The sequence below is a fragment of the Danio rerio genome, chromosome 8 (assembly GCF_052040795.2).
Source record: "Danio rerio strain M-AB ecotype USA chromosome 8, GRCz13ab, whole genome shotgun sequence".
NCBI classification, from domain to species: domain Eukaryota; kingdom Metazoa; phylum Chordata; class Actinopteri; order Cypriniformes; family Danionidae; genus Danio; species Danio rerio.
In genome coordinates, this window is record NC_141028.1 from 15,970,068 (window position 1) to 15,989,345 (window position 19,278).

Here is a 19,278-nt window from a genome sequence, read left to right on the forward strand (position 1 = left end):
ATGTTTGATGCTGTCTCATTGCGTGTGCTGGACCTAAATCAGTCATAAAGACTGTGAATGCTGGGATAAAAAAATTAAGGTTGTTCCCAAACCTCTTGCTGAACATGGTATGGTTCGGCAGCTCGCTGCACCATATTTAATCTGGCACACACTGCACGGCTCCGGAGACCAGACAGCCCCCTCAAACAGAGAAATCCCATTCACCAAGCACTGGCTGCTGCGTCCTGGCATTAATCCAGAAACACAGAAATGCAGAATTCAGCAGATCCAAGAGTAACTGGACACTTAAGTGGATTACATAACAGGTGGTGATAATGTAATGTAATTTTATGTAATATAATTAATATAATATAATATAATATAATATAATAGTTTTAATTTGTAAATATTGAATGTATAAATGGATACACAATATTTCCATCAAGTTCACAGTGGTGACAAATATTTGGAAATTTCTACACTTATATATCAACATTACTAAGTGAACAAAAGCTTATTTTAACAGCACAAATAAATACAAATATCAATATGGAAATTAAAGATAAAGGTAAATACTTGTTTTTCAACATTCAGAATTGCGCAAAAAATGCAAATATTAAGATCCAATCCCAATTAAACATATTTAAAAAAATATTCTAATGATTTTATTAAGTAAAGAAAAACTTTTATTTTAACAATTTAAATGCACAAATAAATAAAAATATCAATATGGAAATCACAGAAAATGTTATTTTTTAACATTCAAAATTGTTCAATAAATGCATTTATTAAGATCTAATCCTACTATCAGGAAACATACACTTTTTTTACACATACAAATTTTCTGCTGCTTGTTTAAACTACTTATTTGAAGCAAGCTGAATCAACACGATTCTTGAGATTTCTTTGGGGTCAAATTATAGTTTTATTTGTGATTCACTTAAATTTCCAAAAACATTTAAGCTCACTTGATCAATTTGTGTTGGGACAACATGAAGGAATTGTGTGGAACCCAGCATTTTTTACAGTGTATTTAAAAAATATTGTTATTATTAAGAGAACAAAACATTTTAGATTTTAACAATTACAACTGTAAAAAATAAATAGAAATGTCAATGTGGAAATCACAGATAAAGTTAAAGACTTATTTTTCAACATTTACAATAAATACAAATATTAATTTGTAATCACAATATTATGAAAAATATTCTAATGATATTTTTAAGTGAACAAAAACTTTTGTTTTAACAATTGCAGCAGCACAAATAGAAACATCAATATGGAAATCACTGATAAAGTTAAAGACTTATTTTTCAACATTCAGAATTGCAAAAAAATGCCAATATTAAAAAGTAATTACAATATTAAGAAACGTATTTAAAAAAAAAAACTTGTTATGATATTATTAAGTGAACAAAAATGTTTATTTTAACTATTACAATAGCACAAATTAATAAAAATGTCAATATGGAAATCATGGAAAAAGTTTAATACTTAATTTTAAACATTCAAAATTGCACAATAAATACAAATACTAATATCTAATGCCAATATTAGGAAAACAAATATACATATTCTAATGATATTTTAAGTGAACAAAGCACTTATATTTTAACTGCACAAATAAATACAAATTTCAATATAGAAATCATGTTCCAGTTATTAAATTACTAAAAATTAAATATAATTATTAAAATCATCATAAAATAACACACAAAAAATACTAACCTTCATTAAATAATTATACACTACAAGCATCACTCACCTGGAAGGAATGGGTTATCATACTCAAGTGCATCGTCAGTGGGTAAGAAATGCTTGGAGCTCCTCTGCCTCTCTCCTCGTCCCTTCTCAGGCTTACCCTCGGCTGCTAAAGCAACCAAACACAGGCACAAACACACAGCTAAAGGCTTGTTGTGCATTATCGCTGCACACAGGAGTCAGCTCAGGTGAGAAGTGTCTGAAACAGCTGTCTCAATGACTCTGAGCGATACACCTTCTCAAAGGCCAGTTATATTCTCTGCCTCTGGAAATCATGTTCAACCCTCTGAGAAAAAAAAAAAGAAATGCAAAAGGTGAGAGTGTGGAGGAAGGAATGGAGAAACGGAAGCAGGGGAGTGAGAGGGAAAAAAAGAAAAAGAAAACAGCTTCAACAAAGCGCCTCTTTCATTTGCCCTGAAGAACCACCAACCGCCTCTCCATTCACTCTTAACGAACGCCCATCAATTCCCAGAGCCAAACTAACTATTAAAAAAATCTTATCTTTGACACGATTTCATGCCTTGACGTCAATGGATGCACTGCCAGCGAGTGGGAGCTCAGATTTATGTGCTGCTGATGAATGAAACATAACTTTGAGTCTCTCTTAATGTGCTCATTATTATTTGTGCTTCACTGCGAGTGTGAGTTTAATGAAAGAGCAGAGAAAACACTGCGATATGAAGGCCAACTTTGTTTGTGGAAGGGCCAACAGCACCACAGTCCTGACAAATTCTTCAAGTTCCTTGGACTTTTTTTTTTAAAAACTTGTTTGACCATGTGACCCCCCCTCTCTCTCTCTCTCTAAGACTGACCATAGCAGTGCTTACAGAGGATGTTGCTATGACTCAGTTGTGATTGGCTCAATTGTGATTGGTCAAAGAACATTCTACAAGAGAGGTGTCCAAACTCGGTCCTGGAGGGCCGGTGTCCATCATAGTTTAGCTCCAACTTCCCTCAAAACATCTCCCTGGATGTTTCTAGTACACCTAAAAGAGCTTTATTAGCTAGTTCAGGTTTGTTTAACTGGGGTTAGAACTAAAATATGCAGGACACCGGCCCTCCAGGAAAGAGTTTGGGCACCCCTATTATATGGTATGCAATTATATTTAGATAAACACAGATTAATGTTAGGAATAGTTCACTCAGAACTGAAAATTCTGTTATGATTTACTCACACTTGTCATCAACTTGTTAAAGTATTTCTTTGGATGAACACTTTTCTTTAAACCTGTAACCACTGACTTCCACTGGATTTGTCTTTTCTACTATAGAAGTCAATGGTTACAGATTTCCAACAATTTCCAAAATATCTTCTTTTGTGTTCAACAGAAAAAGGAATCGCGTAAATGAATGGAACCACTTGAGGGAGAGTGAATGTGAATCTTTTTTCGGGGGGTAAACTGCCTGTTTAATATGTTGATTCCAGGCAGACCTTGATGCTTTACTGTTACACATCACTACGTTGAATGACTTCAGGTTTTTCAAGTAACATCACAGCCATCAACAGCCTGAAAACAAACAAACAAACAAACAAACACAAACAAACAAACAAACAAACACACACACACACAAAGCTAAAATATATATATATATATACACTAAATATAAACATTCTGAAATTATTCATGTGGATGCCCTTCCAGGATGCAAAACAGTACTAGGAAACACCCATACACAATTATTCACACACATACACTAGGGGCAATTCCATTTGTTTAATTCACCTATAGCGCATGTCTTTGGACTGTGGGAAAAGTGGATCACCCAGAGGAAACCCACACAAACACAGGAAGAACATGCAAACTCCACATGGAAATGCCAACGGGTCCAGCCAAGATTCAATCCACTGACCTTCTTGCTGTGAAGTGACAGCACTAAACACTGAGCCACTCCGAAATTAAATTTTTGAATGCCCCATTTTGCTTTGTATGAGATACAAACGAGGAGTTTGAGGACAAAAATATATATATTTAATATCTTCAGGTGTGTTAAGCATAAGGGGAATAATTGACTCTGCTTTAGAGACTTATTAAGAAATAAGACACAACATTTCAACAGCCGATCATCAATTACTCGCATACAGAAAATAGAAACAAGTCACATGTGAGTCACATGAGATTAAAATAGAATGTTTTAAATTATTATTATAATCTATGATTTTTATTTAAGTAATTCTTTTTGGCAATAGTATTATTAATAGAATTTTTTTTTTTTTCAGAAAAAAAAATATTTTTTGTATATAGTTTAACCACTTATTGGACAAATTTGATTCCACAAAAATGTAAACATTACTATAAAATATAATAAGACAAAAATTTAAATTATCTTATCTTATTCAAATTATTATATAACAGTTTGCATGTATATAAAAAAGCATTTTAATAGAATATTTTAAATAAATAAAGCTTTAATATACCCTTAGATTAAAGAGGCCAACTTCCAGAGAAGGGCCTTTCTAAGGGGGGTTAGTTGTGGTCTAATGGTTAGAGAGCGGAGTAGAAGAGTGCAAAGAGTTCAAATTCATAGTATCCTAAAGCAGTAAAAAAAAAAAACAACACCACCTAAATCACTTTTGCTAATGACAAGATTCTGAAATGCACATATGATGGATAAAATGTGAACGAGTGTATGATTCTAATGTGCTGATTTGAAGCTCAAGAAACATTTCTGATTATTATTAATGCTAAAATAACAGCCATGCTGCATAATATTTCAATAAAATTATATATATTTTTTAAAGAATCTTTGGTTTGAGCAATACAGTGCACAGTACTTTATTTTTTACATTAAAATGTATTAACTGTCACAATTGTTCTATATAATGCATGTATAAACATAAATATTATTTTCTAAAAGATTTGAACAATTAATATTATGTGATTTTAATATAGTAAACCGACTGAAATAATCCAACTAAACAGAGATCTTAATAATTTAAATAAAACATTATTCAGAATAATTACTTTTTAATAATAAAATATAGATTTTTCCTTTGGGTGTTAGAAACCATTGATTTTGAAGAATATGATTGGGAACACTTTTAATGAACATTTTACCACATTAAATCATGTTCAGCTGTGCAAATTCACTGTAAACTTTTGCTTTCCTTGCATTCATGCTATTGACCAGAATGAGTAATAATTGTATGATTTATTTTCATTAATAACTATTAAAAGAGCAATCTAATAATTGTGATCATCTGTATCATTTTAGGAACAAAACAGAAGGAGTTTAACGTATTTCTTAGTGCATTCAGGATCAATTAATTCAATTTACTGTTTAAAAAGGAAAAATCTGTTTAATAAAGGCTTTTCAGAATATAGAGCTTAAACTGTGCATGTAAATTTGGTCAGAAAAACAACATTAGCACAAAAGTGTAAGCCTGTTACGATTAATTAAAATGTATTTGGAGGGGTATGGGACAAATAAGACATTTAGTTTTGCTTAATTATGTTTGCAACTCCTACACTCCAGCTTTTTATAACCTTTTTTTTGTTTTTACACAGAACATTATTAAGCAATTGGATGTAATACTTCCCTACTAGACCAGCCCTGAGCTTCCTGTCGTTCATTCAAAAATAAAAAATCTGAATGTTCATGGAAACAAACAGCCATTTTAAACTGGTAAACACTTCACCCACACCTTCCTGCCTTGTAAATCTGACCAAAACACAGACGATACCAGATATAAATGTATTAAACAAACAAGAGAGAAATGGTTTTAGCTACATTCTTCGTTTGCGGTCAGTTGCTGGAATGAGACAGTATGTAACGATGCTTCCAAAAATATGGCTTGATATGCAGTTGAACTATGCCGACCTCAGACAGCAAACAGTCTAGTGCAATCTTTTTCTTCATGACAACTTGAGAATCAGTGTTTACTTTTTTTTTCTCTCTAGAATTCTCCATCCGTAAACACACACGGCTGGAGCCAACCCTGTCGAGAACATGATAAATACCACCCAGACTGTTCATGCACTGTAGAGAATGAAAAACAACTTTGAAAAACAGAAACTGCAGATATACAGAACAATAGACAAAAGGACAGATTAACAGATCAGACAGACAGACAGATAAAACAATAGATAGATAGCAAATAAAACAGTAGGTGGACGGACGGACGGACGGACGAACGGACGGACGGACCGACGGACGGACGGACGGACGGACGGACCGACCGACCGACCGACCGACCGACCGACCGACCCAGACAGACAGACAGACAGACAGACAGACAGACAGACAGACAGACAGACAGACAGACAGACAGAGAGATAGATAGATAGATAGATAGATAGATATGTAACCCAGGTTACTAGTGGGTAGTATACAGCAATAGAGCAAATAGAAATATGAGGAAAAAACATTGGCAGAATACTCGATTAAATAATATACATTAAAATTATTTACTTATATAAATAATTTATAATAGAGTATTATACAGCATTCAAGGGAATAGTGCTTTAGAATGACATCATCGTGCCTTACACTATAGCAGCAGATCAGCTTTCCAAACAATAACAAATCTCGCTTGTCTGTTAGCTTGTGTTTACCGTTGCTATGGTGATTCAGTGTTCGCAAGGGAAAGCAGAGATGTAAGTTGTTATATTAATAACTGCAGAAAACTATTAGATTTACATCTTTTAATGTTTTAATGCATATTAACTGTGAAAATTGACCATTAATAAGATGCTGACATTATTTCAATCATATATTTTTAATGAAGGATTGAGAGAAAAAGACAAGATTTGTCTCTGAGAGTGAAATCTGCACACGAGTGCCACCTGGAGTTTTCTTATTTTTTTCGCTTTGATTTTGAATGATTTCCTTGGTGAGTTCGTGTTTTTATTATTTATTATTGTATTCATAATAACATGATTTAAACTAGTGTCGAAAAATGTGTTTTATTAATTTACCATTTGTTTGGTCTAGTAAAAACTCAAAGTATTATACAGAGTATTATACAAGTGATTGTGTAAAGTTTAAGTGAGAAAAGTTTAAGTAAAATGCTGTCATTTGTAAAAAGAAAATGCCAAATAGGAGAGAGAAATAGGAAAAACACAGAAATTCAGCAGAGAGAAGCATATACATGGTTATTTACTGTTGCTGTTTATTTAGAAATGTGTTTAGCTGAGATAATGCATACACTGTAAAATGCTAATGGTTTCTTTGGCCTTGTGTTTTCAAGGTCAGGTTTTTTTTTTCTTTTCCTTGGTTTTGTTCGTTTGTGCATCTTCTTCTGATTTTTCATCGGTGAGATGTTCTATTGACGTCAGTTGCTGGATGTGATCTGCTCTGGATTCGAATTAATTGAAGTTTGAACTCTTTTCTGGATTTGGATTGTCTCAACTTCCATCGGTGCGTGTCTCATTGTGGAGTTGGACTGGCGAGCCTCCCATTGAGTGGATTCTTTGGATACACCTGTTGAAAAGATACAAAGTAAAACCTATTCAGCGTCATGGTAGGAGTGTAAATTTACAACACACTCACAAGTGCAACATCCTGGATCTCTGGAACTGAATTTGCAATAGTTGTTTTGCAAAAGAATCTTTTTGAAAGTTTATCACCTTTACTGGACTTTTGGAACATTTTGAAATGTTTTAAGTGAATGTTTTATTTTCATTTTATTTTATTTGTACATTGTTCCTTTAGAGTGTTCATTCGTTGCAAGTTTTGAATCTTTATAGAGAGAGGTTTACTGGTTAAAGAAGGGAAATCTTGATTATATGTTAAATAATAATACAATTTTAATATTGTATTATTAACTTACACTTGCAAACCTTTAATATAGTACTGTTATTAGTATATTAATATTATATTATTGTTATAATAGTAACCAAAATATAATATTAGCCTTAACAATAGAAAAACAGAAAAAACAACAATATTAACTTACCTTATTAGTGATATAGCCTGTGAAGAAAGAGAAGTGTTATTAGAGAGTGTAAATAAGATTGAGGTCATTAGATAAGTGTGAAAAAACCTAGAATTTGTTTTATTTATTTATTTTTATTTATTTATTTATTTTATATTTCTGTGAACATTTTACAATACAATCTTTTAATATTCTTACCTCTGTGTCCGAGTCCTTCACTGTTGTTGTATCTTCTCTCTCTTTGGAGGAATTTAGACTTCTGAGCATCTGGTCCATTGATTAAATCTTATAATACATTTGTGTACCGAGGGTTACATACCAAAAAGTGGCGAGAGCCAGCCAGGAGAGAGATTGCAACAACAGTGTCTAATTACAGTATTCGAGTTCACTATAAATATTACAAATCGGAGAGAACTTTAACGTCATGGATATCATAGAAAAAGAGAATGTAGATATCTCAAAAACAGTGATTGTGGGTGGAATGACACTGACTGAGACAGACTCAGATTTAGAGTCATGGCTTTTAAGATATGGTAGTATTAACCGACATCTTCTAATTGATGACCCTGACTGTGAGTTTCATCGACATGCTATCATAGAGTTTACACATAACTCCGCGATGAAAACATTGATGCCTCTTTTGCCTTTAACTGTAGTTAGTATGTCAAACCCAAGTACCACTTTCATGGTACGTGCTTTAAGCTGCGTTTACCCCCATACTGCTAGTGATAGTGCTACTAATGGATATCTGGAGGAATTGCAAAACATTGCTAGTTTTAGTGGGAAATCCATTGAGGAAGTACTCCAAACAGAGTTACTGAAGATTAAATTTGGTCCTTCTCATGCTGAGTCACTACCTGTTTTGGATAAAAAGCTTGAATTTCCAAATGCAGCACGTTCTCAAATACTTGATCGTAGCACAGTCAGTTCACCAAATAGACTGCTGTCCCCAGTCATATCACAAAGTATGATTACTGAACAAACAGCTTTTCCTTCATCTAGAATTTCACCATTTCATGAAGTTGAGTCAACAAATTCAAAAAACCTGTCCAAGGAAAGCCTTATCCATAGAAGTACTAAACCCACAGTAACAGTGTCATCCCATCCAGCACTTACCATGGATATAATTGATCCTCCTAGCGTGCAAAAGGTAGTAGTTGAGCACATTGTCCACACAAATGACACAGCTCCAATGCACCATACCTCTTTTCGCCTCCGATCTTTCTCTGGAAAAATTCCTAGACCTGTTAATGAGCCAGATTTTGACACTTGGCGTGCCAGTGTTGATCTCCTACTGACAGATCCTTCTATATCTGACTTAAATCGAGCCAGAAGAATCATAGACAGTCTGCTTCCCCCTGCTGCAGATATTGTTAAACATGTCCCACCAAACAGTTTACCTGCAGTATATCTAGAATTGCTGGAGTCTGTATATGGCTCTGTAGAAGATGGAGATGAGTTATTAGCCAGATTTATGAATAGCTTCCAAAACAATGGTGAGAAGCCTTCAACTTACCTGCACAGATTACAAGTTCTCTTAAGCACAGCTATTCGACGAGGTGGGATATTTGAAGAAGAGAGAAACCGATATCTTCTAAAGCAGTTTTGTCGCGGCTGTTGGGACAGTTCCCTCATTGCTAACCTTCAATTAGAAAGGAGAAAAGCCACTCCTCCTTCATTTGCAGAATTAGTAGTTCTCATCCGTACAGAAGAAGATAAAAATGCCTCTAAAGAAGAAAGAATGAGAAAACATTTAGGGTTAAATAAACACTATCCTGCCCCCTCGAAATCCAGACTGTCAGCTCACCAGATATCTGCCCACCAATGTGAAACGCAGGATGATCAAACTGATACATCTCTCGCAAAGCAAGTGTGTGAACTTCAAGCTCAAGTTGTTGCACTGCAAAAGCCTTCAAGCCAGAAAGAAAAGAAAAAAAATGCAAAACCAGATGAAGTGAGTGAGCTGAGAAATGTTGTCACTGAGTTACAGGCACAGATTACAGCCATGCAAACTACAGCCAATTCAAAAATTAAAAGTGATGTGGAAGTAACTGAAATTGCTGACTTAAAGAGACAGATTGCTGATTTAAAGGTTCAACTTACTGCCCCTGATATGTATAGAAACCGCACCAGAAACTTGCTGCCTGAACCTAGAGCAACAGATTGTTACAGAGCTAGTAAACTACCTGAAAGTAGACCTCGTCCGGGGTATTGTTTTAGATGTGCGGAAGATGGTCATCTTGCCAGCAGCTGTAGTAATGCTCCTGACCCTACTAAAGTTGCTGAGAAAAAACGCAAGTTAAGGGAGCGACAAGCCCAGTGGGATACCCAACAAGTAGCAATCATGAATCCTTTAAACTGAGGATGGTCTCTGTAGAGGGGCATACAGAGACTAAAAGAAATAATAATTGCCCTGAGAAACGTAAACAATTGTTCAACCAAAATGCGTGTGACGCACCCCCTTTGAGAAATTTACCAAGAGGATTAGTGGGAGTGAAGTGTACTGCCCAAATAACTGTTGGTAATAAAAGAGTTTCCTGCCTTCTGGACACAGGGTCCCAAGTAACTACTGTTCCCTGGTCATTTTATCAAGAGAATTTATCAAATTGTCCACTTAAATCATTGGATAACTTGCTGGAAGTGGAAGGGGCAAATGGTCAAACAGTGCCTTATCTTGGATATGTGGAATTGACTCTTAAGTTTCCCAGAGAGTTCCTTGGAACAGAGACAGAAGTGCCCACTTTAGCCCTGGTAGTCCCAGATTTGATGAACACTCCCCAAGTTCTAATTGGCACAAATTCATTAGATGCTCTTTACAGTAACTATGTCCAACAATCTGCTTCCTTTCCTCAATCAAACTTCCATGGTTACCGTGCAGTACAAAAAGTTTTAGAAGCAAGATACAAACAAGCAAGTGCTGATGTAGTGGGCTGTATCAAATTCAAGGGACATGTTCCAGAGGTAGTACCTGCAGGATGTACAGTGGTTCTTGATGGACATGTTCTAGTTAATTGTCCTCATGTAGGGAAATGTGTAGCTCTAGAGTCACCAACTTCACCCGCTTTACCCGGTGGTTTGCTAGTTGCCAGCTGTTTGCATTCCTTACCCACCAAAAAACATCAACAGTTACCAGTTGTGTTACGGAATGAAACTCAGACCGACATTACCATCTATCCCAGAACTATAATTGCTGAATTGCTGGCAGTCCAAGAAGTAATAAAGAGTGGGCCAGTAAATTCCAGCACTGTCAATAAAGAACTTTCTGCTTGTTCCAATCTCAAATTTGACTTTGAAAATTCCCCATTGACACCTGAATGGAAGAAACGAATAACGGATAAATTAAATTCCATGCCTGAAGTCTTCGCCTTGCATGACTTAGATTATGGACATACAAACAAAGTCACTCACCGAATAAAGCTTAATGATGAGACTCCTTTCAAACACAGACCTCGACCCATACATCCTCAGGACATTGATGCAGTACGAAAACATTTGCAAGACTTGTTAGCAGCTGGAATTATCCGAGAGTCAGAATCCCCTTTTGCCTCCCCCATAGTAGTTGTAAGAAAGAAAGACAATTCTGTACGTCTTTGCATTGACTTCAGAAAGCTGAACTCACAAACCATTAAAGATGCCTATGCCCTGCCAAATCTGGAAGAGGTCTTTTCAGCATTAACTGGTTCGAAATGGTTCTCTGTCCTTGACTTAAAATCAGGATATTATCAGATTGAGATGGAGGAAGCTGACAAAAGTAAAACTGCCTTTGTGTGTCCCTTGGGGTTCTGGGAGTTCAATAGGATGCCCCAAGGCATTACCAATGCCCCAAGTACGTTTCAAAGGCTGATGGAAAGATGCATGGGTGACTTGAATAGGAAAGAGGTGTTGGTCTTCATTGATGATCTGATCATTTTCTCTGAAAGTTTAGAAGAGCATGAATCAAGGCTGATGCACGTTTTGAAAAGGCTCAAAGAATATGGACTGAAGCTATCGCCTGAAAAGTGCAAGTTTTTCCAGACTTCTGTTCGTTACCTTGGTCATATTGTATCAGAAAATGGAGTGGAGACTGATCCAGTGAAAATCGAGGCCCTAAAAACCTGGCCAAGACCAAGAAATCTCAAAGAATTAAGATCTTTTCTGGGATTTTCTGGATACTATAGGAGGTTCATTCAGGATTATTCCAAGATAATCAAACCCCTTAATGACCTCACAGTAGGGTATCCACCTCTTCAAAAACGTCACCTACAAGAGAACAAGAATAAGCAATACCTGGACCCCAAAAAGGAATTCGGAGACAGATGGAATCAGCCCTGTCAACAGGCCTTTGACATGATTATTGTGAAACTCACCTCTGCACCTGTTCTGGGATTTGCAGACCCAAAGCTTCCTTATGTTCTGCATACTGACGCCAGTACCACTGGGCTTGGGGCAGCCTTATACCAGAAACAAGAGGGACAAATGCGGGTCATTGCTTTTGCAAGCAGAGGGTTGACAAGAAGTGAAAGCCGGTATCCAGCTCACAAGCTAGAATTTCTAGCTCTTAAATGGGCAGTCACATCTAAATTCAGTGACTATTTGTATGGAACAGAATTTGTGGTCGTAACTGATAGCAACCCTTTAACTTACATTCTGACATCTGCAAAGCTTGATGCTACCAGTTATCGCTGGTTGTCAAGTCTGTCCACTTACAATTTCAAGCTCCAGTATAGGGCTGGAAGTCAAAACTGTGATGCAGATGGCCTTTCAAGACGACCACATGGTGAGCTTTTAGATGACCCTGCATCTCAGAAAGAGAGAGAGAGAATTAAACAGTTTACCCTTCATCATTTAGATGAATTTGGAGTTGAAGATTCTCTTATCCTCCCAGAGGCCATAAAAGCCATCTGTGATCGACATCAGATTGGAAATTCCTCAGATAAATGCAAATTTTACAACCCTTCCATTGCCCTTGTTGAGTCCTTAGCCCTGCATGCAGATGTATTACCAAATGAGTTTGAACAAGAAAATGAGCATGGTCTTCCAGTCATTCCCTACCTGTCCAATGAAGAGTTAAAGAGACAGCAGAGAATGGATCCTGATCTCAAATTCATTATTGATTGTTTACAGCGGAATGAAAAACCTTCTAGTTCAAAAGACCAGTCGCTTGCTGTTACTCTGTGGATAAGGGAATGGAGCAGATTAGAATTAAGGGATGGATTGCTTTATAGGAAGAAGCAAGATCAGGAAAGCACTCACTATCAATTAGCTTTACCTGTAGCTTTACGTGGAACAGTGTTGAAGAGTCTCCATAATGATATGGGACACATGGGCATGGAGAGGACACTTGACCTTGTCAGAACCAGATTCTTTTGGCCAAAAATGTCATCATCTGTGGAAGAGAAAATTAAGACATGTGAGAGATGTGTACGTAGAAAAGCGTTTCCTGAAAAAGCAGCTGAAATGATTAACATCAAGACTACCAGACCATTGGAGTTGGTCTGTATGGACTTCTTGTCTTTAGAGCCAGATCAGAGTAACACCAAAGATATATTAGTTATTACAGATCACTTCACCAAATATGCGGTGGCTGTGCCTACCAGAAACCAGAAGGCACAGACTGTGGCTAGATGTTTATGGGAAAACTTTCTAGTACATTATGGATTTCCGGAAAGACTGCACAGTGATCAAGGACGAGATTTTGAGTCAAGCCTCATCAAAGAGCTATGTCTCGTCGCAGGTATACACAAAGTGAGAACTACTCCTTACCACCCAAGAGGAAATCCAGTGGAGAGATTCAATAGGACCCTTCTCCAAATGTTGGGTACTCTTGAAAACAAAAAGAAGTCATGCTGGAAGGAGTTTGTCAAGCCTTTGGTGCATGCCTACAATTGCACTCGAAATGATGTAACAGGATACACTCCCTATGAACTTATGTTTGGTAGACAGCCCAGGCTGCCAGTCGACTTAGCCTTTGGGTTACCTGTGGATCGTTCTACCAAATCCCACTCTCAGTATGTAAAAGATCTGAAAGAAGGTTTAAGAGAGAGCTATGAAATTGCCATCAAAAACTCTGCAAAAGTAGCCCAACGTAACAAGCGCAGATTTGACAAACATGTGGTTGTTTCTACTCTTGACGTGGGAGATAAAGTCCTTGTGCGAAATTTGAGGCTAAGAGGAAAGAACAAACTGGCAGACAAATGGGAACCAGATGTCTATGTAGTTATCCGTAAAGCTGGAGATCTCCCAGTATATGTAGTCCAGCCTGACGGAAAGACCGGTCCAGTTCGAACTTTACACAGAGACTTACTTCGACCTTGTGGATATTTGTCTGAAAATGAAATTGAAGAAATGAGTCCTCCAAATGTTCAACGTAAGCCCAGAACTAGGTCTAGCTCTGCTCTAGAATATGCTCCCAAAGAACATCAAATGAGTGATCAGTCAGAATCTGAGGATGACTCTCTATATATTAGAAATGCAGGACGCCAGTTGGAATCCATTACAACGACTGTGTTACCTTCATCACAAAGTCCAGTGCTTGTAAGGAACTTACCTGGCATAGAGCCCATTGAACCACTCCCTGTCGTGGTGAACCCTGAAAAAGAAACCTTACCTGATTCCAGACTAGAAGAAGACTTAACAGAAAATCAAAGAGATGATGTCAATGAGAATTTCTTACCTGTGCTGAACCCTGCTGATATTGACCCCAAAGAAATTGAACCTGAAAGAAGTGGAAATAGTGTTGAAGGACAGATCCATAGAAGGGCGCTTGAATTAGATCCTGTTGATGTATCCCATTCTAATGATCAAAATCCACATGTCAAAAATGTTTCAAGTAACCAGCCAATAGTGGATGAAAACCTAGATACCAGTGGCCCTAGACGCTCAAAAAGGCAATGTAGACCACCTAATAAGCTTGAATATCATAAACTAGGAAATCCCTTGACACTAGTCATTCAGTCCTTACTACAAGGTCTGAGTTCTGCCTTTACCACATCGTTAGAAGAACCCATACTCACTAGAGATCAGCCCTTTGTTGTGCCAGACCCTTTTCCAATTGCAGTGACAACCCAACCCCGTACATGCCCGAGGACGTGCCTGAATTCAGGGGGGGAATGTGTAACCCAGGTTACTAGTGGGTAGTATACAGCAATAGAGCAAATAGAAATATGAGGAAAAAACATTGGCAGAATACTCGATTAAATAATATACATTAAAATTATTTACTTATATAAATAATTTATAATAGAGTATTATACAGCATTCAAGGGAATAGTGCTTTAGAATGACATCATCGTGCCTTACACTATAGCAGCAGATCAGCTTTCCAAACAATAACAAATCTCGCTTGTCTGTTAGCTTGTGTTTACCGTTGCTATGGTGATTCAGTGTTCGCAAGGGAAAGCAGAGATGTAAGTTGTTATATTAATAACTGCAGAAAACTATTAGATTTACATCTTTTAATGTTTTAATGCATATTAACTGTGAAAATTGACCATTAATAAGATGCTGACATTATTTCAATCATATATTTTTAATGAAGGATTGAGAGAAAAAGACAAGATTTGTCTCTGAGAGTGAAATCTGCACACGAGTGCCACCTGGAGTTTTCTTATTTTTTTCGCTTTGATTTTGAATGATTTCCTTGGTGAGTTCGTGTTTTTATTATTTATTATTGTATTCATAATAACATGATTTAAACTAGTGTCGAAAAATGTGTTTTATTAATTTACCATTTGTTTGGTCTAGTAAAAACTCAAAGTATTATACAGAGTATTATACAAGTGATTGTGTAAAGTTTAAGTGAGAAAAGTTTAAGTAAAATGCTGTCATTTGTAAAAAGAAAATGCCAAATAGGAGAGAGAAATAGGAAAAACACAGAAATTCAGCAGAGAGAAGCATATACATGGTTATTTACTGTTGCTGTTTATTTAGAAATGTGTTTAGCTGAGATAATGCATACACTGTAAAATGCTAATGGTTTCTTTGGCCTTGTGTTTTCAAGGTCAGGTTTTTTTTTTCTTTTCCTTGGTTTTGTTCGTTTGTGCATCTTCTTCTGATTTTTCATCGGTGAGATGTTCTATTGACGTCAGTTGCTGGATGTGATCTGCTCTGGATTCGAATTAATTGAAGTTTGAACTCTTTTCTGGATTTGGATTGTCTCAACTTCCATCGGTGCGTGTCTCATTGTGGAGTTGGACTGGCGAGCCTCCCATTGAGTGGATTCTTTGGATACACCTGTTGAAAAGATACAAAGTAAAACCTATTCAGCGTCATGGTAGGAGTGTAAATTTACAACACACTCACAAGTGCAACATCCTGGATCTCTGGAACTGAATTTGCAATAGTTGTTTTGCAAAAGAATCTTTTTGAAAGTTTATCACCTTTACTGGACTTTTGGAACATTTTGAAATGTTTTAAGTGAATGTTTTATTTTCATTTTATTTTATTTGTACATTGTTCCTTTAGAGTGTTCATTCGTTGCAAGTTTTGAATCTTTATAGAGAGAGGTTTACTGGTTAAAGAAGGGAAATCTTGATTATATGTTAAATAATAATACAATTTTAATATTGTATTATTAACTTACACTTGCAAACCTTTAATATAGTACTGTTATTAGTATATTAATATTATATTATTGTTATAATAGTAACCAAAATATAATATTAGCCTTAACAATAGAAAAACAGAAAAAACAACAATATTAACTTACCTTATTAGTGATATAGCCTGTGAAGAAAGAGAAGTGTTATTAGAGAGTGTAAATAAGATTGAGGTCATTAGATAAGTGTGAAAAAACCTAGAATTTGTTTTATTTATTTATTTTTATTTATTTATTTATTTTATATTTCTGTGAACATTTTACAATACAATCTTTTAATATTCTTACCTCTGTGTCCGAGTCCTTCACTGTTGTTGTATCTTCTCTCTCTTTGGAGGAATTTAGACTTCTGAGCATCTGGTCCATTGATTAAATCTTATAATACATTTGTGTACCGAGGGTTACAGATAGATAGATAGATAGATAGATAGATAGATAGATAGATAGATAGATAGATAGATAGATAGATAGATAGATAGATAGATAGATAGATAGATAGATAGATAGATAGATAGATAGATAGATAAACTATAGAATGGATGGATGGATGGATGGATGGATGGATGGATGGATGGATGGATGGATGGATGGATGGATGGATGGATGGATGGATAGATGGATAGATGGATAGATGGATAGATGGATAGATGGATAGATAGATAGATAGATAGATAGATAGATAGATAGATAGATAGATAGATAGCATAAACAGACAGAGAGATAGATAGAAAGACTGATTGAGCAACAGATAGATAGAACTATGATAGATAGAATGACGGATAGATGGAGACAGATTGACAGAACAACAGACAGAGGCTTTCAGAGAAATATGTCTCTTGTTTATCTCTTCTGTAGCTGGCTGATTTGGGAGCAGTTTGCTTTTCTTGACTCATTAAAAATCCGCCTACATGTAGATACTCCTCAGTCCTCTCTATAACAACAGTGATTACTGGATATTTATTTTTAGAGCTCGCTGGAAGATTTGACCGCAAGAGTATGGTGTGGATTACAAGCAAGTGCAAAGTAACCCACATTTTGCTGACAGCCCCCACGCCACCATTTAGATCTGTATTACGTTTATTTGTTAGATTTATTTGTTGTTTTTGTTTACATCCTGATTGCAAAAGGCACATCTGTTGACTGGGTCTAATGAATCTGGATGGATGGAATGGGATGGATTGATTGATTGAATCCAGAAGCCTTAAATAATTTTTTTTTTGGGCAGCATTGTTCTGTCTTATGTAAAAAAGTATGTGTGTAGTCTGTCTCAGGTTGTGCATAGGCAAGTATTTGTAGTATATAGTTGCTGTTGCAGGAGAGTGTTGCTGTGCATAACACAAGTTGCGAATTGTGCAACTTTATAAACCTACATGTGTTGCTCAGGCCTACTTTGTTAAAATATTTGTATAATATTACTAATTAAGGCATAGCTCTCCACCCAATTAGGCTAATTAAGTAATGACTGAAAAAAAAAAAACATGAATGCTTCATCACGGCCTGGCCTGAAGATAGTGGCAGGAAATATAGGCCCGACCAAGTCTGGGCTCCAGCAGAGAATCTAAACGCTAATAGTTAGTAGTTCACTGTGTTTGTTACGTCCAGTGTTGTGTTCATATTTATGGTTATGCATATTTGTGTAGCACCACGATCTTGTGAGGCACGACATCTTTATTTAATTCGATTTTATGTCAGCATGTAGTGGAATGACTTGACTTATGATCGTCAATAATTACAATAAATTATAAGAACTTATTTCTAAACTGGCAATAACAACTTTTCAAAGTATGGCATTGTGCTGGTAATTAGTTACAATTTTACTGTATTGTTATGGCACATTTGAAATGAAAAATAAAGAAAATAAATTAAAACGAAGCCTAAGGAAAACCCAAATGTGAATGAAAAACATGTAAATTATACATATTACCTTGCCATCAAATAATAAATCATTTCTCACATTTTAATTGTAAAAAAAAAAAAAAAAAAAAAAAAAAAGAGTTGGACTGAGAATTTTCATCTTAATAGTCAAAAATTGCACAACACAACCCCCATCTTCACCTATTTCTGTTAAAATTTGTTGTATTTTCATTCTAAAGGCCTCAAGCTCAATTTTTTTAATGAATAAAAATTAGTTATACTGGATTGAGAATTATATCTAACACTGTCAATAACAAAAAAATTAAAAAGTATGAACAAACTGATCTTTCCTCAGTAAGGTGTCCAAGCAAAACACCATCTTCAGATATATTATTATTGGTTTACTTTTGATGTCTAAAGGTCTCAAATTCACAACTTTTAATGAATAAGAGGTATGCTGGATTGAGAATTATATCTAACACTCAATAGCAAAAAAAAAAAAAAAAGTATAAAACTGATCTCCCCAGTAAGGTGTCCCAGCACAACATCATCTTCACATCTGGTATTATTTGTTTACTTTTGTTGTATTTTCAGTCTAAAGGTCTCAAATTCAGAACTTTCATGAATAAAAAGAGTAACACTGGATTGAGAATTATATCTAGCACAGTCAATAACAAATATATACATAAACAAACTGACCTTACCTCAGTAAGGTGTCCCAGCACAACATTATCTTCACATACCTTATTAATTGCTTACTTTTTTGTTGTATTTTCAGTCTAAAGATCTCAAATTCAGAAACTTTCTATAAAAAGAGTTATACAAGATTGAGAATTATATCTAACACTGTCAATAACAAAAAAAAAGGATATTAAAATGATCTTACCTCAGTAAGGCTTCGCAGCACAACATCATCGGCACATAAGTTATTATTTCAGTTTACTTTTCATGTGTTGTCAGCGCAAGGATATCAAGCTCAAACCTTTCATAGTGGATAACAAACCTAAAGTCTTAAAGATCATGTAATATTAGCTGATAAAAGCCCAGTTTCATCTAAACAAGATAATAGTTTAGCGGTAAACTGTTCTGTATTGCATATACAGCAGAAATATATTATGTCTTGTCATGAGGTTTAGATCAAAGTATTGAGGTCAAATAGTATCACTAGCCTTTGTTTTGATCAGAACTGGCCCTCTAGTGGAGAAATACCCATACAACCAACGCTCTTCAGGAA

The 19,278-nt window shown here is 35.6% G+C and overlaps 1 protein-coding gene and 1 long non-coding RNA gene across 4 annotated transcripts in view; one reads left to right on the plus strand and one right to left on the minus strand.

The window, feature by feature from the left end:
• si:dkey-6n6.1 overlaps nt 1–19,243 on the minus strand; it is a 45,087-nt gene extending 25,844 nt beyond the window's left edge. Inside the window, exons 1-5 of one of the 3 annotated variants that reach the window (XM_087262618.1) lie at nt 19,214–19,243; nt 18,931–19,054; nt 18,788–18,849; nt 1,745–1,849; nt 93–224 (exon numbers count right to left, since the gene is read on the minus strand). Coding sequence is in view for 1 of the 3 variants with exons in the window: in NM_001130646.1 (NP_001124118.1) it covers nt 93–224; nt 1,745–1,901 (289 nt within the window). In the remaining 2 variants the exon portion in view is untranslated. 3 annotated transcript variants of the gene reach the window in all.
• Nucleotides 3,921–18,184, plus strand: LOC147842603 (uncharacterized). Its single transcript, XR_015497739.1, has 2 exons — nt 3,921–6,042; nt 16,598–18,184. It is a non-coding gene; the product is annotated as an uncharacterized LOC147842603 (long non-coding RNA).
• Nucleotides 19,244–19,278: the final 35 nt, after the last annotated feature.